Source organism: Rhea americana, unplaced genomic scaffold, assembly GCF_003343005.1.
Source record: "Rhea americana isolate MKP2758 unplaced genomic scaffold, rheAme1 scaffold_14, whole genome shotgun sequence".
NCBI classification, from domain to species: Eukaryota; Metazoa; Chordata; class Aves; order Rheiformes; family Rheidae; genus Rhea; species Rhea americana.
Window position 1 is genome coordinate 4,123,952 of NW_028185483.1, and position 21,369 is coordinate 4,145,320.

The 21,369-nt window shown below is 43.1% G+C and overlaps 1 protein-coding gene across 1 annotated transcript in view; it reads left to right on the forward strand.

Annotated features, from left to right (window-relative positions):
* NYAP2 (neuronal tyrosine-phosphorylated phosphoinositide-3-kinase adaptor 2) overlaps window positions 1-21,369 on the forward strand; it is a 134,994-nt gene that overhangs the window by 49,358 nt on the left and 64,267 nt on the right. The window contains exon 2 of the mRNA XM_085298523.1: window positions 6,856-7,154. Within this exon, the coding sequence (XP_085154649.1) occupies window positions 6,856-7,154 (299 nt within the window). The remainder of the gene's footprint in view (window positions 1-6,855; window positions 7,155-21,369) is intronic.

The following is a 21,369-nucleotide window of genomic DNA, read 5'->3' on the forward strand; positions in this document are numbered from 1 at the left end:
TGAGTGCCTGTGGTGGGGGTTTTCACCCGTTCCGAGGGCAGGCACGGGGGTCAGGGGACGGGAGGTGTGCTGGGCTGTAGCCCGCGGGGCAGAAGCTGCGTGTCAGCGCTCACGCGTGCCGCGGTGTGGTGAGGGCCGGATCTGTAAGCAATCTGCCGCTATCTCTAGGACGTTCTCTTATAAAACGCTTTGAAGACAGACTATTGAATAGCTAATGAGCGAAGGGGGAGCGATTGCGTGTTGGCTTGAGGAAACGGGTTCCCAGAAGCAACCTGCCGTGAGAAGGATGCCCCTGCCCGCCCGCCGCCGCCGAAGAGGGGGTGTCTGCTCGCGGCAGGACCGAGCCCTGGGTGGGCAGCCTCGACAGGGGCGATAAAAGAACGAAGTTAGCTTTGCAGCACTGGTGCGCTCTGTGTCCTGAGAGGCCTGACTTCTCAAGCAGCACCTGGCCCCTTACTGCCGAGGCTGAGGCACGCGGCAGAGGTAAGGCGCATGATGGGCACGGACATGTCGCTTGCTCGCTTCAGATGCTCCTCCTGGTGCACAGAATGACTCTGAAGCTGACCTTGGTAGTGATTTGTTTACGCTTAGGCCTGTGCCTAAAAGTGATGATTTGTATTATCCTCTGGATCTTGATGTAAGACTATAATGAGTCATTCAGGAAGTGATACAGAAAAAAAAAACATTACGAGTATTACTTGGGAACAAGGAATGGGGCCTCTGAAATACGAATTAAAAATAAAAATAGAAAAAATATGTATAATTTGTTTGTATATTTAATTTCAGTAATAAATGTGGGGTAGCTCTTTGTAAAACCATACTTGCAGTGCAATTTCTGAATCCATGACTGTGCTGCTGCCCTTTTTTCTTCAATATTACATTTCATGGTCTGCTGAAATCATGTTTGGGGGATAAAAATAGTATATCTTCTATTTTTTGGCATCCAACCTCTAATTTACAAATATAATTTATGCTAATCTTGAAAGTGCTTCTCAGATACAAAGTAAAATGTGTCATCCTTGGTATATATGTGTATAATTTATTCTGATGGGGAATAGACATTTCAAAGCCATTTCAGCCCTTTCTAGTCAGAACATTTGATATGAGCAGAGGAGCTGGAGGTTCATTGGCACAGGAGTAAGCAAGTGGTTAAAACAGGGTAAAATAAAAGTAGATGTTTTCTTAACCCCCAAAAGACTAGATGCACAAAGGGATGAATTGGTGTGTGTTCAGTCAAAACAACATCTATAGCCAGCTCATATTCAGTCCTCATGTCAAATATTTCTATTCCTTTCATATTTCTGTTGATTAGTCATTTTTATGAAGGATTTCTAAATCTTCCTACGTCGTCAAAGTTCATTTTTGAAATTTCTCTTCTCTTCGCTTTCTGAGGCAGAAGGCTTCCACGGTGGATTAGTTGGATGTCGCGTGAGGACACTGGGGAGAGGGGAGGAGTTTACAGCTCCCCCAGGGGAATTGCCTTGGTCCCCCGTGTGCAGTATTTGCCCTATAATCTGTAGATCTCCTCATTTCCCCAGAGACACCTGCAGAGGCTCCCAACCTATTTTCTGCTGGCTAACAAACCACTATTTGTGCCCGAGTGTTTCTCCTCGCTGGGGAGCGGAGTAGCTGCCCTTGCAGTGGGCCCTCCTGACTCTCTGCAATCTCAGCATACAGCCAAGGCCTGTTACAGTCCCCGTTTGGGACCCAGTGCAGCACAGGGGTCACAGAGGTGTCTTCAAAGATGCCTCATGACCAGCAGAGTACTTTGCCCTTCCCGGTATCTAGGAAATTAAGTCTCATAATTGGGTGCAGTTCCTTTTTTGAAATTGTGGACATAAAATCTGAAAATCTCACATAAAGAAGTACAGGAAGAGAAGAAATCTCACAAAGATGAAAACTACCAAGTGATTTTGCAGGTCTGTGGCATGAAACTAATCCACTGTAAGTCTTAACTGATAAGAGAATTTACAGATAAATACCAAGAACAACGGTACATAGGTGCTCTGGAAAAAAAGGTAGCTCTAGAGCATTCTGACTTTATGGGACTTACGTATTCCCAAGAATTCTCCAGCTGCTTATTACTGGGCCAAGAGATGCAATATTCCACATTGTTTACAATTAAAAGTTACAGCAAAAGTTTTCACACAACACCACTATTAATTTGTTTTCCAGGCATTAATTCAATTTCTGTCTTGGTCAAGTAATAAAACTTTAAAGTAAAACCAGTATGTGTAATTCCAAGTAGGAATAATGCAAATCAGAAAGACCACATTGATTGAGGCAGGCAGCCTCTGGATACTTTTTCTTTACCATGTATTATTTTCTTTACCAGGTATTTTTCAGCAATATGATGACAAGTTATTTTTCTTAGGTTTCTGGCTTCACAACTTGAAAATGCATTCCTTGTCAATAAGAACAGTATGACTCCCGGCAAAGCAAGGTGGAAATGACCTTGCCAATGCTCTGTTCAGCTAGATTATTTTCTGTGTTCACTTACAATTTTTAGCTTCTCTCTAACTTCTTTTTATATATGAGCTCTTGTTCGTATTTTAGAAGTGAAAGCTACGATGCACTATTACTAATTTAAGGCAGGTTCAACCTTTTTGGTATTTGTTGTGTTCCTTAAGGGTATCTGAAGGAAACTTCATTGTTCTCCTTTTCTTCCGCTCACTGCAACTTCAGTCACTGTACCTATCCATATGCTAAAGTATGTCTTCAGCACTTAGTCAGCTTTAAGTGTGTAGCATAACTGATTATAAGATTAATTTTATTGTTATATAATTCAGGGGTTTTTTTAGTAGACAAATGTCTGTTGCATATTTAACGGTTACTTGAATGCTGTATATAATTCCGTGTCAGAGAAGCAGTTGAACCTGGCCAAGTTCAAATTGAAACTTCCCAGAGGAATAATCCAAATCTGTATTTCCATATATATTAATAAACTATGTAATACTTACAGCAACTCGTATAATACAGTTTTGAAATGAGATAGAACTCATTAGCAGTACAATGAAGAGTGCAGGCTCTTCGCTGTCAGAAATAATGGAGTGAGATCATCTACACAATTATTTCCCCTAGCTCTCTCTATAGTCTTTTAGGCAGCAAGGTACATATAAATCTTTTTCAGCCAGTTGTGGTATAATGGGACCTATACCAGCCCCAACCAACTCCTGTAGTCATGAGCAGGAGGAGTACATCAGTAAACCCTTTAGTTCTGTCTGGTTCCATGGTGAACCACGAGCAGTACTGTGCATCGCAAAGTTGCATGCCTAGGTCCAAATCTCACGTTGGCATGCTGCTGCTGGAGGAGGAGTGCCATGTTTCACTTCTGCCACCCTGCCTTTATGCTTGTTACCTGGGGATGAGTCTGAAGTGGCTCGTTTCTCTTGGCAGTGATGGATCGATCTGTCTGATGTGCTCAGTCCATATTACTGAGGTATGAATTTGGCAATCCTCTTATTATTCTTGCCTTTATTAGTCAAGCTATGATGGGAAACGCACGCTGCTGATACTTAGGAGTCGCTTCCAGCATAAGTACCAGACATAAACCTTTTCTGATTCTGAATGATGACCAGGGTCCAGGACCAAGATTTAGAGGCTAGTCTTCATCGTCTTGGGGTTTACAGTGCATAGCCATCAGCTGAAGGTCAGCTCCTAGGCCATACAAAGAGACATTGACTCTCTTTTAAGTTTGCTGGAAAAGGAGGAAATGGTATCCTTATCTTTTTGGCTAGTAGCTGACCAGAGGGTGTGGAAGAGAAAGGATACATGTACTTCAGCTGTGAAGCAGAAGAGTAAGGCCTGCTCCCATCCATGCCTGCCACTCTCTCTGACTTGGCAATAGTTTGTTTATTTTGGAGTAAGTGTAGTGTGAAGGTGTGGAAGGGAGGCATTTTCACATGAGATGTTGAAAGAAATTCAGCAAAGAATGAGAAAAGCAATAGGGGAGGGGGAAGGAATGAGAAAAAACATGGTTCAACTGTTTAATGAATTAGCACTTTTACACACTGTACTTTAATTTAGAAAATTTTTATTTCTAGAATGCAACAGCTTGGTAAAAACATGAAGCATGTGAATGCAGTTCTGTGCATTCTTAGCAAAGGGTCAAACCCATTAATCAGGGAAATTTGTGTAAGTACATCCAGAACAGAACCTGCCTAAATACCTACACGGAGAAGGAAGCAAATGCGCTAAGCAGAGTAACCTAATAAGAACTATAACATGTCAAGCACATGGAGAACTGACATTTTGTTTGCTATACATGTCTTGTACAATCGACTCAGGGAAGGAAGCAGATTCCCCACCTGCATTCTTCAGCATACTTGGATAGTAATCTTCTTTAAATAATGTGACAGGCACTTCTTTGTACTTTAGCATCAGAGGATTATATTATTTTCAGGACAATTTATGAAAGATTAGTAGAGGCATAGTTAATCATTTAAATTAGCTACAGGTTTTTAATCTTCAAATTAATGAGTTCTACCTTTTGATCTTTCTGGCTATAAATCCCTTTGGAATTGGTGCCAATTAGAATTCAGTAATAGCTTGGTTATAAACACGGATCGATGTGTGCGCACACGTGTGCATGCCTGTGTGTGAGGGCTCTGTGCGTGTGTGTATGCGTGTGCCTGTATGTGTGTGTGTCAGTGCCCCCTAGACGGGGGAACATGTCCGGTTAGACCTGCCCGGTTGCGAGAATCGTAAAGATTCTGCCTTATCATGCGTGACGTTCTGCATTGCATAGTACCAATCTGCGGGGATGATGAGATAGAGCGTGTGTGTACCTGGCAGAGAAGATGAAGATTTACTGTCTCCTGGGGGCAGTATCAGGGAATGCAGTGACCTTATTCACTCTTCAAATGAACCATTGAGAAATGTTCTTGTCTTTTAGAAAAGGAGCTGTGTTCAGCACCAAATAAATTGCACCAGCCCAGGGCAACATCAGATAGGAAGTTTACAGAGCAGACTGACCCTGCTTACAGCTCCGTTCTATGAGAAGGGGAAACAGGAGGCAATTAGAGCTTTCCAGGATTTTACAGTTCTCATACTAACATTTCTACATGTCCACAGTGATACCATTGCAAACCTCCTTGTAAACAGAGCCCTTGTTGACCTGCGTGTATAACTGAGTTGCTTTGTGTGGTGGCTGAATTGCCCTAATTGAAATGTGCTGTAGGTTTACAGCGTGAGCGTTAGGAAGAACTGCTTTCAGAACTGATAAGCATACCTGAGTACAGCAGCAGTAATGCCCGGTGCTCAGCCCTGCCATCTCGGTACAGTGCAGTGCTTGGTACGACAGCACTTGCTTCAGCTGAGCTTTCCTCCCTCTATAGCTGTGTTGCTGAATGGTTGGGGGTTATTTTCTTCCTGGTGTTCCACAGCTCATTGCCCTCGTCTCCTACATTTGTATCTTACCAGTCTGATGCTGCTCATGTTGCAGATTCATGTGGATTTGATGAGATGTTAATATTCAGTTTCCTATATCTGAGTAATTTTTAGAGCGTTTTTCTCCCTCACCATGTTTTACTCTGAAGGGGAATGATTGATTGTACCCCAAGAGCCTTGTTTTCCAAGATACATGTATGTCTGCAGTCAAAGATGAGTGTGAGGGAGTGCAGATCAATACCTGATGTTGCATTTCTAACACAATATTCTTTGCCCTACCAGCAATCTCATTTTCCTAAAAACTCGGTTCTGACTTCTGATGTTTCAGATCTGCTCTGTAGGCAATTTCTAGTCACAGTGGTATGTAACCTGACTAAAAACATTTTCTCAATTTCTCTTTGTAAAATTTTGAGTGCATAGCAGTGTATCTGCATTTCAGTTACTGGCAATTCTGTTCACTTGTGCTGAAAAACAGACTACTCTGTTCTAATAGTCATACTGTTTTAAGAGCAGAAAAGAGTATTGCTTGTTTACAAAGCAAACATTGTAAGACTAAGATCTGTTAATTCTTTTGCTCTCAGGGGGATGTAAGTACCAGCAGTGTCTCCACAGTCTGACCTGAGGATAATGTGTAATGTTATGGTCAGGACATCCTTAGCTTGGAAATAAGCAGGAGATTTTTAACCCTCAGGGGAATGAAGCTCCTCACTTCAATTCCAGATAAGTTCAGCCATGCATATGGGGAAGGAACCTAAACCACTATGGGATGAAACTTGATAAATCTATAGAAGAAGCTAATGACAGAGAATTCTGTTCTTACAAATAAAAAAGGTTCATAAAAAGAGATTTTGGTGTCCTTGTCAGTGGGGAAGCTGAGAGAAGTGTTTTTAATATTCTTCTGTTGCATTGAAGAATGTCCCCTCATTAGTATTAGCTGGATGCTTTTACTGAGCAAGTTTCCCTGCAGGGATGACTTAGTCACGCCCTGGTTTCACTTCAGAATTCTTATGATGTTTGTGTGTTTTATACTAAGCGTTTGAATTGCCTGTAAGCCCCTGGAGAAGTGTTTTGTGACTTGTGGGAAAAGAAACCTGATGAATGGTTTGTAGACTTTTCTGGACTAAAGGTAGGATCCCCATCACTGAAGCTGTAGTGATCTTAGAATTTGGTTATGTTATTTGTCTGCGATTTTGCTACAACACACACACACACACATACACAAAAGGCGAACAAAATACACCAAAATTTGGAAGGCTGGAAATCATCTCTATTCCTGTATTCCTATGATCATCTATTGTTTCAGCAAAAAATCTCACAAGCTATTATGTATGTATCTGCTAAGTTATTACAGATCATGGTTACTGGATGTCCTAATTCCAGCAAATTCCAAATGAAACTGAGACCTGCTTCTCGGTGCTGTTGAAGCAGAGGTGGATCATTTACTCGTGTGCATGTTTTCTCTTACAGCATAGGTGGAGAAGTAGTGAGAGGAAATGAAGGAAGCTATGTGGGGAAACATTTCCGCATGGGATTTATGACAATGCCTGCTCCTCAGGACAGACTGCCACATCCTTGCTCCAGTGGCTTTGCTGTGAGATCCCAGTCTCTTCATTCTGTTGGAGGAACCGACGATGAAAGTAGCAGCTCTCGTAAGCAGCCACCACCAAAACCTAAACGAGACCCCAACACTAAACTGAGCACCTCATCTGAAACAGTCAACACTGGAACAACAAGTAAGAGTGGGAAACTACCGGACAGGACTGAAGGTAAACACTACAGTTCTTTGGAAAAGAGTTGTGGAGACTCAGTGCTAAGATGAGCCAGTTGATAATCTTGCATTTAAGCATTACTGGTATGTCTCCCCATCTGTATAACAGTGCTGGCAGAGGTTTCCTCGATTTCCCCAAATTTCGGACTTACATTTCTTACAGATCTACACCATGTTGAATTTGTCATACATTGGGAAGTGGGTTTAATTTCTGCGGTATAGAGGGGGTGTACTGCTGTTCTGCAGCAAAGAGAGGGAAAATGGTCAGATGACTTGTGGACACAGTGTTATCTGCAGGCCAGCCAAGGGCCGCTTACTATGACCACTAGCGTTATAAAAACCCCAGCTTTGGACAGGGGTCCAAAGGGACAGGGCCTCAACAAAGAAGTAAAAGGCAGAAATTATTACAGGGAATACTGCTTGGCTGTGAAACTCTACAGCAAGGAAATACCATCTGATGGTAAAAATTTTACATGAGCTGATATTGTATATTGCCCAAAGCTTACGTTTGCTTATGAATCTGCGCTCACCCTTCCTTTCTGCTGTGCTGGATGTGCCTTTCATATGGCAGTAGAACCAGCCGTACTCCCTGCTGGATCAGGGTTACTCTTCTTCACAGTGCGAACTGTAAGAAGGAATCCTTTTGGACAGGTAGTTTAGATCAGTGCTGGTCTGTCCTACTTTTGTGCTATGTATTAGTTTTGACATCCATGCAGTAAGTTGTGCTCGTAGTTGCGTATCCCTTTTGCTCATGGTTGTGGCCAGAAATACTGGTTAGCCACATTCATTCTATGAACCCTTTTAAGCAAACTTGATTTTAAAAGGTCATCAGTGATAACAGAAATACAAAGTTGTGAGCATGCACACAACGCACTGAACAGAACCATAGTCTTTCTTACCCTGTTGTTGGTAGTTGCTCTGCATATGACGTATTTGTTACTTTTCCTAACATGTCTGCACAACCAGATTCGCAGAGATTAAGAAGCTTGTTTTGCAGGCAGAGTGGTATAAAATAGCTTTTAGCGTTTTCTAAACTGTTTAACAAATATTCCTGAGTGTATGGAAGAGGCTCACAGCTATCGTGCTGTTTAGTACAGCAGACCTTGGCATTATCTCCGGGATGCTTACAAATGCAATCTCCTTTTTCTCGTTTGCTAAAAAGCAGGAGATTTTGACAGCCTTAAAATAATAACAATCCAAACAAATCCATGCTCTTTTTGTATCTTAGAGAAGCTATGACAGACTCCATAACTAGTCTGTGGCCTCATGGAACTAAATCTTCTTCAGCATTTTTATTATGGAAAGTTCAGCAAGTTTTATGTTATTTTCCTCATGTTCCTTGTGCATTCTGAGTACACTCCTCCTGTCCTGTCCTGTCCTGTCCTGTCCTCCTCAGCAAAATGGTAATAAGCACTCCAGTAAGTACCATAGAGCACCTCAGATTCATTCCTATAATCAACAGCTGAATATTCATAGTAAGAGCTCTGGAAATAGACCATCACCATCATAATAATAATTTAGGTAATAGCTAAATGTTACCTTTTAGTGTGACTAAATGCCTTTATTACATATTGAGAATCTCTGTGATACTTAATGTATGACTGTATTGTATTCCTTCTGCTGGTTTGTATATTGTACAGCAATAGGCATTTTTAGACTATCACGAAGAAGTTTTTGGAGATTTTGAATTGGAAGACCCTTTAACTATACCATTGTTTTTGTTATGTTCAGAACATCTGTCCTGATTATCTGTGTCTGGTTTAATACGTGCCAAATTTGCAAGGATTTTAGTAGAGTCTATTACATAAAAAATAAGATCAGTTTGTAGGCTTTTGAAGTAAGCAGTCAAATTTTAAGGTCTGAGATACACTCAAGAGTGTTGCAATCTGGCGTTTAGATGAACAGTCAGGATTTCTAAAATGCTCTTCTGTCATCAAGAAAGATAGACTTTGTTATCTCCTGCACGCTCCAAGGTCACTTTTTTTTTTTTTTTTCTGATGAAAGAATTTAGGAATGTTTCTATAAAATCCATGGTCATACAGATATGAGGACTCCTAAAGATGAAAAGAATCAGATGAAGGTGGAAACTTATTTTCTTAGGAAACAGATTTGCAGTGTTGATTTAGTATGACTACTAAACCAAGTTTGTCCATTAATATGGAATTGTTACTGTCGCTCCACAATTAATCCTCAGCAAATTCAGTATTAGAATCTGCTATTGTCCCTGGCTCAAAGAATCTTGTGATGCTCTGATTCTGCCAGTCTTTTTTTTCTGTGCAAGTGCTGAAATTTTTACATTATCTAGTAGTTCTCATTCTAGTAGCAATCTTTGAACTCAGGAAACTAAAACCACACCTTCCCAGGTGAGATAATCCAGAGGGTGAACATTCATATTCTCCTTGGGAGGTCTTTTGGAGCTTAAGTCCAAGAACATACAGATTTAAATTTCAGTCACTGTTGTCCACATTGTGTTATGCACAAATATTTGTAGACACTGTGTCTCATACACATTTTTGCATGTATTTGTGGCATTTGCCAGCATTTGTGGACAAAAAAAATGAATGCATCTACAGCTATTTCCAGGAACTGTGGAAAACGACGAAAAAATGTTTCTCCATGAACTATTGCAAATCTACACAAAGGAATTGACAAAAAAATTGTTCCAGGCTCATTTTTTTAATAGCAGTACAGAATAATTTGAACTATAGTATCTATTGTGTGACCGGTGGCTACTTGGGAAAGGAATTTGCTGTATTTCCTAGGCAACCAGGGACAGCCTCACCACTCTTTTTTTTTTATTAAACATATGTTTACTCTTTGCTTTTTGGTAATCCAGTTTAAAATAAAAAAAGCTAAGACAGCTGCTAATGGTAACTTTTATTCTTTTCCTGGTCATGGTAAAGTCAAAGTATTGAATTCATCACTTCGTAACAACTACCACAGCAATAGATTAGGATGTTTTGAATGTGAGTCTGACTTTATTCAGAAGTAAGTGGTAGGAGAAGTTTAGTCATAAACTGGAAATACCTTTTCCTCTTAAAACATAAATAGCCTCACTAACAGCAACACAGGCTGTGTAACCGTTTCTTGTAAGTGCTCTTGCTTCCAAAGTTGTGGGAGTGTGAAAATCTTCCTGAAGTCGGAGTGACCCATAGGAACCCTACCCCGTTTTGCAGCTGTGGGATAACGCTTTTCTCGGTGCATTGCATCTCAGTCTACTCTGTCTGGGCCCAAAAGAGCATCCAACCTAAAGGCCAGATTGAAATTTGTAGGGTTTGCCACACATGCTTTTGTGTCCCCTCTTAGGTTTCATTTATTCCTTTCCCACTTTTCCAACTACCTCTCATGTGCACCTACTGAAGGCCTTCCACCCCAAACATTTGTTCTCTGTGACAGATTTCTAGAAGTCTGCTTTTAGAAACGCAGGCTATCTTTCCGCTGAGTTTTCAGACACTGGTAGAAATGGCAAACAAATGTAACTGTGCCCCCTACATCACATGTTGGAAGTGAGAAGTGAACTGAAAAGGGTAATTTTATTTCAGCACAGAAAGCATTATCTCTTCTGGATCCTGAGAGGCTCTTTAATGAGAAAATACAGGAATTTAACTAATTAACATGCTTTCAGTGTCCAATTTTATAGAGAAAGGAAGTAATAAAACAATATAACTGATGAATGTAAGCAGCCTCAAGCAGAGGTTTTTTTGTTGATATGATCACCTCTTGTCCACAAGAAAGGTTTCCAGACCTACCCCAGCACAAACGGTAGTAAATCAATTTGTATTTTAAATTAATTTGTTCTTAACTTTTTTTTAGTTTTCTAAAGCTACTCATAAGATATACATATGTAGCATAATGCAGTTTATATATGCATAATGTATACATTTGTGTAATGTAAACACAAGTTGTGTGTGTTTATATATACACATGAAAGATTTAAGCTCGGAGTGGGCTTTCCAAAGTGCTGTTTGCTGCCGTAGTTCTGCTGGTGCCGGAGCCCAGGGGAGGCTGAAGCTCGGTGAGCGGTGGTGCTTTCAAGGAGCCCGGCGTTTGGAGGCCGTGCAGCTGGTGTCGTGTTTCCTTCCGAGTGTTTTGTGCGGGGAAGGCATCCGTCTGGCCGCTCGGCAAGCCCACCCAGTGGCAGCGGCTCTCTGCTGCTCGGCCAGCCCTGAGCGTGGGCGGCTTGCAGGGAACGTTTTCCTCTGCAAAGAGAGCAATTGCCGGAGCTGGAGCTGGAGCTGCAGTCCAGCTGGTCTCCTGCATCAGGCCAGTTTCCTGTCAGCCAGACGGATCGCTCCGCACAGTAAACTTGAGCTTTTGCTGCTCTTGCTAAACAGAATTTGGATTAAAAGGATTTGGAGCTTTCATTGTTTTCCATAGTTCTAGTTTCCTTTTATTTCCTACTGTAGCTAATAATTCATTTAAAATAAACTTTGAAACAGTTTCTTCTGCAGTAAGCATGTCATATGCTTCCTTATAGCAGATCTTATTTCTAGATCTTTTCATCCATGGTCAGCTGGAGCACGGTCTGTGAACAGGGAAGGCTGCACCGTTGCGGCAGAACGGAGGATTGCTGCTCCTGAGGTGCGACCTCCCAGGACGTGGCCTCGCCGCCAGGATCTCGGCGGGAGCCCTGCACGTCGCCTTGCCCAGGAGACTCTCACGCTTGCTTGGCGTGCGCTCTGTGCTTTTTAGCACATTTTCCTCTTTCCAGCAGCCAGCTCTATATTTTAAACAGAACATTTTGATCCATGAAAACCTGTAGTTATTATTAACATGTTAGCTGTAACAAGCTGGTGGTCATTATCTGATTTTCTCCACATACCTCTGAGTAGTTTAATCTGATTCTTGATCTCAGTGCTGCATTACTCAGTTTTGTACACTCTAACGTATCTCTTACAGATTGTAAGGCTTGCGAGAGGGCTTAACTTTAAACTGTGCACGTAGGGCGGGGGAAGCTGGCAATAGTGGAGGGGGAATTTCAGAGCCAGAGGCAGAAAACACATACCCAACTGTCAGCAGAATGAAGTGGAGTTAGCTCCTAACCACCAAGCGTGCCTGTGTGTCTAAGTGGCACAGAGATGGATACAGTGCCTTCAGCACCGCTGGAGAAAGGCAGTCCCCACTAGAAACCCAGCACTTCTTTGCATCTGTTCAGACCTACACCTTGGAGCCCCATTGCTCTGCCTTAGAAGGCTGCGAGGGGGCTGCTCGCTTGGTTTTGCTGCGGGGACCGAGCAGCATCCCTCTGCGCCCCGCAGTGCATCTGCTCGTGCAAAGGCAGCTGCAGTTTGCCCCTTCGCTTGCTGAAGTAGCTTGTTCCCACTGAGCTGCCTCTACCAAGAAGGACACAGCCAAGATTTCATTCCAATCTCTACTATTTAATAGCCTTGATGATCAAGGGCTTTTCTTTTAGGACAGGGGTGTGTTGGTAGCTTTTTAGTGTTTTTTCTTTGTGTGTGTTTGGGGGTGTTGCTTTGTGCTGTTTTGTTTTACAGAGGTTTCAGTTTGCTGCTCTCTACCACTAAGCTGGTTTTCAAATTGCAGCTCCCATAGCTGGATGTGTGTGCCATTTCTTATGGCCCTTCATCTTTTCCGGTCTCTTTTCTGGTCCCTCAGATAAGGGAAGGCAAGGGGGAAGGGAAGAACGAAAGCACCACTTCATAGAGCTGTTATAATAGCTTTCTGTTCAAAACAGTGAACACAATGTGATTTTGGGAGGGATTTATAAACAAGTTTTGAAGCCACAGAGGGAGAATGTTCTTACCCTCAAGGCACATATGCATACTCATTAATGATAATGGAAGTTGCAAGCACTGAACAGAAAATAGACCATGCAGTGTTAAAAGACATGATGATCTAGTTACCAGCTTGGGAATTGCCTTGTGCCCGAGACTTGGCAGTTGGTACTTTAGCTGTGTTGTGCTAGTCTATCCTGAGTACTTAATGTCTTTTTTTCTTTTTAATTTAACAAAGTTGCCTCACATATTTCACGTCTCTCTTTCCACCTTTGGGTGTTGCTCATTTGCTCAGAGAAACACTGCACCTCTGAAAAGAGCACAAAATTAAACAAGTGTCTCCTCTGCAGTATGGGTACCTCTCAGCTATCACGGGTAATGGAAGCTGTGATATTCCTGTTAATGGAAAAACCTAGCTAATATGAGTACAGGGAGCGTTGTGCTGATTCACCAGACTGACTGCAATTGCAGCCAGTCCAGGAGGAGGCTGCCTGCCCTAAGCTGAAGCTCATAAACCCTGATAACTCATGCAATTCCTGCAGAGCCACGTGGGCTTCTATGTTGTGTTCTCCAGTGCTTCAGGCCTTGGGAGAGTTTACAAACCTTACCCAAGCTGCCTGCATGAGCCTTTATGATGCTGCCCCAAATTAACTGACTATCTATGACCTTGAAGTATTGCAGAACATAATGCAGACATATGCTGAGTAGGAGACGTTCTCCTGCCTGCCCCAAGGTTGGCTTATTCTATAGGGTCCCTCTTGTCTCTGGACATGCCAACAAGACAAGGAGACGTGAGCATTTGGTCATGAAACCAGCCTGGATCTAGGAGAGATTACTGGCATGAGCTTCTTATCATGTGAAAGTCACTAGGCTGCTTAATCAATGACCTGTACTAGAAAGACAACAGTGAAGAGAGTCTCTGTAGAAAGCTATTGTGTGGCTTCTCATGTCCACTGCATGGTTAATTTGCAATCTAGATAGCGCCCGTGTAACTGGAAGTTTACAGTTTCGATAAATCCATTCATTGTCATAAAGTCAGTGTATGTCAAGCCTACGATATAGCTACACAAACCTAAAAGGTATAATATTTGTGACCATTTCTTTATTTTATTTACACCTCAGGGAGTCATAACGGGCCTTCTCAGAGCTTTTTCACCAGTGACTTGAAATGCTGTGAAACACTAGATTGCTGCATTATTTTGCCTCACCGTATGACCCCTAAAATCACACACACACACACACACAAAAAAAAAAATACTTAGGGGAGGAGACATCTAGGTAATTCTCTTGCCTTGTTTTGACAGCCCTTCAGAAAAAGAAATGCCAGTGAAACTACAAAAATAACAATTTTGGAATAGTCTTACTATACTTTTAATTTTCATAGAATCTTTGCTCATTGTTAAAGGAATTGTAGACAAATGAGTAAGGATTTGAGAAATACCCTTAGAGCTGGTCTGTGATAATATGAGTATCTGGAAAAACTCATTTGGAATTACAGGAAAGACCAGAAAACAGCTGTGCTCCTTATTCCACAGCAAATGCAGAGGATTCACACTTCTTCTTCTTACCTTTACTTTTCACTGGTGCCCTGATTCTGCTTTCACTTAAACAAACAAGACAAATATTCATGGAGTGAAGTATGACTGAGCACTTGAAGCACTTCCTGCCAAGAGGTTGGTACTGGGATGCCAAGGACCCTGCACTCACGTTGGCTTCATTGAGAGTGGGCGGTGCTTAGCAGCATCACATCCTGAGAGATTTGAGTTTGGCTCCAGGTGAGATCCAGTCATGACTATTCTCCATTTCATTGGTAATTTCTTCCTAATGACTCTTTGAATATAATCGTCTTGGTTGGTGCACCAGTTTGCTGCTTTCATCTCTTCCACTTGGCTTAATGCTGGGTGACATTAAGCAACATATGCCCGACATGCTGCAACTGTGTTTGGCACTTTATGCTTTTCAGTTTGTGTGTGTGCAAACAGTACTGCGTAGGGATAACGTGCACAGCAGTGACAGCTCAACAGAGCACAGCCTCCTTTTTGCAATGCCATCAACTTGCCTTGAGGTCACAGCGTACCAGCCTTGGCTTTTCATAGATACAGAGAAAAAACAAAACAAGCACGCACAAATTTTGGTGCTAATTTTAGAGGCTACAACTTTGAACTGCTGGCATCTCAAGCAGGAAGCAAATCCCCCAAAGTCCACCATGATTTGCAGTTGACTCCTGGTTCAGGGTTGGGGAGACTTGGATTGTGGGAAGTAAGAAGCTGGAGCGCAGTGTACTTGACACGAAGAGACAGGACCTAATGTCCATTCCCAACACAGTGGTCTAATATTTGCCACGTCTTCCATCATTTCTATGAGGTAATCATGAGTCGTATTCTGCCTTCAGATTCACGACCACCCTGCACGTGAGTAACACCCGAATAATTCTAGTTCCTCTTACGTTTAAGAGCAAAATAAAATCCATCCTGCAAGCGCAGGACTTTCTAAGTATCAACAGGCTTGGAAAACCCAGCTCCCTGTTGGGAGCAATATAACCTGTAGGATGCTGACCCTAGCAGGGCGTTGTGGGATAAAGAAGATTCCTGGCATCTAGCCCTCCAGATATGACTGTGCAGGGAGCAGGCTCTCCATGAACATTTGCTCTTCCTGGAATAAAGAAAGATGGCATTGCTATAAATCTTACCTTAGGTTCACTGTGATGGTGCTTTAAGTCTACAACTGATTTAATTGTCTCCTCATCTGGGACAGTTTTAATGGGATTAATTTTTTTCTCTGGCAGCGGAAGTTTCTTAATGGTTGTATTCTGGTGAATAAAATGGTGAGTAACCCATTGATTAAAAAAAATCAAACATGCTCTAAGCACAAACTTGGAATTATGCTGATATGCTTTCAAGAACTACTTTTTGTTCTTAAATACGAGTTTTTAAAAACAAATACATGGAATTTCAGGGTATTCCATTGTTCTGAATTTTCTGTTATTTTCTTTTAAAGATGAAGTAATTTTTATGGCTGTTGTAGGTGAACATCTGCAGCAATTAATTTCAGTAAAATCCCAGTCCTGCAAATACATGCTTGCGCATGAGCAAGTATTATGTGAAACTGGGTCTTCTGTAAATAACTTCTGTGGGACTTCTGTGGTTACGCAGGGCTCTCTGTAGGTCCGCCACTGACTCAGATGACCTTGAGCCTTTCACTTATCTCTCAGGGTCCCAGATTCCTCATTTGGAAAATGGAGGCAGTGATAAAATCTTTGTTTCGTGAACTACCTTCAAAACTACTTATGGGCAGAGTATGTCTGCTCGCAGACAGAACGGGCTGGTGGGACACGCGTGAGTGCTCTTGTGAGCAGCTGTAGAAAGAGCCATTTGAGCCGAGACAGGAGGACGTGAGGGGACTGGACTCGCTCCCTGGGTGAAGGTCCCCACATCTGCCAGGGTCTTGTCTGTGAGTGCAGGGCAATCGCCATGGAAACGGAGGTCTGCAGTGGCCTGGCAGCAGGAACTGCTCAGGTTTCCTTCCCGCTTGCCGTCACTCACGCTGCACTGCATGAATAAGGCTGCAAAAGCTGGGCTGTGATTATGGTCCTGGCCTGCAAAATGCTGAATGTCATCAGTTTACAGTGACTGTAGTCCCAGGGGAGGCTCGGCAGCGGGTGTGCCCAGAGGTTGCGCTGTTCTTTGGCGTCCTGTGCCAGCGGCTGCACCTCAGCGGTGCAGCTGAATGCCTGCAAAGAGCTTTGCTGCTGGCGGACGGCAAAATGAGGCAGGCCGGGAGCACCGTGCGGTGTATCGATAGCTGCTGCTTTGGGCGGCAGATTTTGATCTTGGCTATGCTTGTGCTGCTCTGCTGACTTCAATCATTCTCTGACAGTTTACGCCTGCTTCTTGCTGTACTTGCTTTGATTGCCTTATAGTTACTTCAACTTTGCAAATGTTTTTGCTGGAGAACTCCATTTTTTTCACTGTCCTATATTCTCTCTTCTGCTTTTTTTTCTCCCCTTATTTTTAAGGGGTGATAGATTTTAATCAGGTCTTTTTCTTGTTCCCACTGGTTCTGCCTGTGATTTGAATTGGTTGTGCAGGGATAGGGATTGCTTGGAGCAGCATTTCCTCTGTTCCTTTTTGCTGTCCTTCGTTGTCTCTCATCTTCACTCTGACTTCTAAGGTGACTCAATGAGGTTAAGTCTGGCTTCTGAAACAGGAGCAAATCCTGCGGACGCTTGTCTGGAGCCACGCAGAGCACCGTCCAAACGTTGCTGTACGGCGCGACCGTGCTCGGCGAACGCGCGGTGGTGAGGCCAGGCTGCGTGACCGCCAGCTGAGCGCCGTCGGAAGGCTCTGCTAGCGCCGCCGGAGCACTCTGCGAGCAGCGCAACGCGGGACGAGAGCTCCGATAGCGTGTGGCTTGCCTGTAATTTTGTCAGCGCCGCGTTCGGAGCTGGGAAGGAGAGCCGAGCCACCCCTACAGAGATGAAAGTAAAATGGAGAGAGCTGCGAGGCTTTTTCCCTAAAGCTGATTGCACCGAGCGTCTCGGTGCTGCTCGGCGTCTGCCCACAGCGGTGCTGTATCGCCAGGCGCCGCGTGCTTGTGAGCCGCTCCAGCAGCGCGGTGTCCGCTTCAGCTGTGACTGTATTTACCCCAAAAGATGCTCCGCGACAACCTGCAGAAAGGGCTTCTGCAGGGTCACCCTGTGTCCTTCTGGCGGAGGCAGAAGTGCCCCTTTCAGTGACCCCCTGTTCGGCCGGGCACGTTCGCTCGCCTGCTGCTCCGGCTGCGGCGACTCGCTTGACCCCTGCGGTCAGCGTTGTGCTCGGTCTGAAACGTGAGCTGCAGCGCGGAGGGGCCTGCCAGAGCTGCCGGGCAGCAGCAGCAAGACACCTCCTCACGGCAGCCAGAAGGAGAAGAGCTGGGCAAAGTCTGCAAAATTTCTGGGGGGAAGGTGGGCACCAGCAGAAGCTGTCGCTTCCTTGCTGTGGGTGGAGAGCCGTGAAGGAGAGCGCGGCGTTTGGGAGGGCTGCCGTGCCGGGGTGTTGGCTGGACACAGCACATTTCATCCAGTGGTCCCCAAGAGGTCAGTGTTACGCACAATATCTCCTCTGTAGGTCTGGCAGCTTGATTTAATGGGCTGCAATTATTTTAGAAGCTCTGCAAACAGATTGCTACTTATGTAAGCGAGTAATGGATTTGACCTAGTTACTATTATCCGTAAGCCAACGATGGGCAGTATTGTGGATCTAAAAAATGAACAGTCCCATTTCTCCAGAGAAATTATTCAAGACTTTGCATATAGTTACTGCTAGTATTCTAGACAGGATATTTATCCAAAGCAACAGTTCAGTCAAGTGAGCAAATAGTTAATATTTTTTCTGAATATACGAAGTAGTTGAGCTAAAATTCCTGTTTAATTAAACTTCCTGCTTCTTTCTTTAGGTTGATTTCATCTTCCTTCTCCCTTTTCTCTAAATCCTTTCTCGACTGAGGTATATGGGTGTTTCTTTGAGTGTCTGTACAAGCACAGGGCTAAAAGGCCTCTGTACCATACCTTCTCCAAGAATTTTATGAAAACCCAGCAAGTGACACTTTCCCACATCATGTCCCTCACCTACGATAACTAGCAGGCAATATTACTGTTGTGTTTGTGAAGCCAAAATTTGCCTCCACACCAGAATATGCGTATGTTTACAGGAGCATTACGAAATAATGCAGTAAAGGCTTTCAGTGTCCCTCACGTAGCGGAAAATATATGAATAAGCAACTATGAGTAAGACCCTCAGATGTTTGTTTATATCACTCTGAGGTTCACTACATACCACACTCAGTTGATTTAGGTGTTTGATAATGTCTGCAGGTCTTGGCTTTTAAGACATATGGAGAAGCATCACTTGCTGGGTAAAAGGGAGATCCTTTCTTTCCACAGGTCAACGGAAGTGCTGTTGCACTTGCTGCCATCACACAGCACAACCTGCCGAAACTCAGTGACGAAAGACGAAATGCAGAGCCATACCACCTCCTGCATGACGTTTGGAGAATGCAAGGTGGATAGCTGCAAAGAGAGAGGCAGAACAGAGAGCAGAGGGTGGCAGCAATACCAGCACGGGGTATGGCTGATAGCTGTACCACAGCTCAGACGCTGGCAGGCAGCAGGGGCTGATTTCACCCATGCCTCTCCATGTGAAATGCAGTCAGTTTGTGGGTAGCTATGAGAATAGGGTGATAACAGTTAATTTACAGTGAAATGGTAAATGTTGTTCAGGTTTTATCTCAAAGGTGACAGTCAAGATACCATAAATGCAGCTCTAAGACCAAAGTGCTTTACTCATATTGTTCGTCTGTGGATGTTTTTCCATACTCTGTTGTGAGCATGTTTAACTCTTCAGTGCTCCAACTCTCTACAGCTTTCTGCAACACAGCTCTAGAACCACCAACAAACAAGCACATACGTTTTTTAAATTATTTCCTCTGCAAGTGTGGTTCAGGAGTTTTATTCACGCACTCTTCACATAATTTGTCTAACGATGCTTAATATTGATCACCATAAAAGCTAGTTGCCTTATCTGTAGCAAGAAATCCTTCAGATTATAGTAGAGCTAAAGTATTTTTTTTATTGCTACTATTGCACTGGCTGCAAAATCAGTGTTTCATGTGAACAGACTGCAGGCTATCTAAAACAGAACCAATGCTTCAGCAACAATATTGGTTACATATGTGCCTTCTGTAAAGGTCCTTTACACAGATTCCCACTTCTCCAGTAATCCTCCTACGTCTCCATGCTCAGGACCTGCTTGCACTGGAACTGCTTGTAATTTACACCCATGTAACAGAATAGATCCTGGCCTCTTGTGTCTAGGAATATTACTCAAATTCAGGGATATGTATTTTTGTAAATGCACACTCAGAAATCATTGCAGTCTGTAAGAAGTTACTATGAGATTTTTTTGTATTTGCCTCCATTTGAACTCAGTCCGTCAGTTTTTGTTGAAAAGGAGGATGATTCAAACTGACTTTTCTTTTTTTTCCTTAGCCAAAATCTTGCTTTCTCTCCCTTTCTAGAATTGTGCTTCCATGAATAGCACAGAAAGGCTTGGTCATAGATATTTCGTAATTATTTCTCAAAAACTCCCTTTTTTATCTTTTGCCTATTAAATGTTATCTGGAAAAATCAAGGACATCAATTACTATTTCTCTCAAAGAATGAATATAGGAAGATTAAAATATATGGAAGTTTGAGACCAGGCTTTCAGAAGGAGAATTAGTCACTTTATAATCTTTTGAAAGCTTTTTGAAGACTCTTTTACTGTGGGAAAGGTTAATAAATGGAGCTGAGCATGTCAGGTGAAGGGCTATGAAGGAGAAAGCCTGGAAGTTGGCCTGCTTTGGAACTTGGCTGCTTGGGGACAGACTTTCTGCATGTGCAAAGAGTTGGACGTGGATGACTGTAGCCCAGACTCCTTCAGCGGTGCTGACACTCCTGAGTGCTGAAGCTTTTGAAATATCTTGACAGCCTTGGGATTGCTCTTGTCTTGGTAATGCAGCACAAAGCAATTCTGTCTTCTGGCACTCTGCGGAGAGGCTCTGACAAAAAAGCTGGAGGTAAAATGGGTTTCCTTCTGCCTCTGATAATGTTTTGAAAGAAAGAACTGACTCTTACTCAGTCCTGGACAGAAAATGTTGAAGCACATAGCTAACTCCAGGAGAAGGTCTAAACCGAGGAATGATGAGTGAAGGGACCTGTTCATGCCTGAGAGAGGCAAAAGGTGCAAGACACAGCTTGCTTTTTCATAGTTTCTGTTAGGCTGTTACTAGTGTGGTAAGTCGACTTTTGCAGGTCCCAGTCTGATACGGCTGACTTCCCATATGTGGTGCGTAAGGCGCCTCAGGGCTGCTGTTGGGAATTCGGCTGTAGGGTCCAGGCGCACAGCCCGAACGTGAAGCTGGCCACATTGTGTCCTCAGGTCGTGGTGCCTATCGCTTGTATTGGTTGTTTTGTTGCCTTAAATGCAGATCTGAATCTAACTATAGGGCCCAGTTCTGCTCTCTGTGATACTGGTGTGTAATTCTGGAATATCACTATCAAAGCCACTAGGTTTCTACCACTTTGAATTAGTGCAGAAATCAATCATTTTAAAAGCCAAAAGAGCTGTAGCCAAAATAAAAGGACCTGAATACTTTTGAAGAAGTCTCTTTAATCATAGCCTTGAGACATCTGAGTAGTGTCAGTATTTATGACAGTCTTTTACTCCCCTCATTTTGAGCATAGTTCAGTCTTCTTTGAATGCCCAAACAATTTCCAGTAAGAGGCAATAGAGTCAAGAGGGGGAAAAATATGTACTACATTAAATCACTGTGCTGAAACCAGGTAATGCTTGCAAAGCTGTTGGAATGAATCAGATGGTTCCTTTTTTTTTTTTTTTTTCCCTTCCATAGTCTTTCCTTCTATGTTTTTTCCTAGCATGTTTCAGAAAAAGAGAAAGA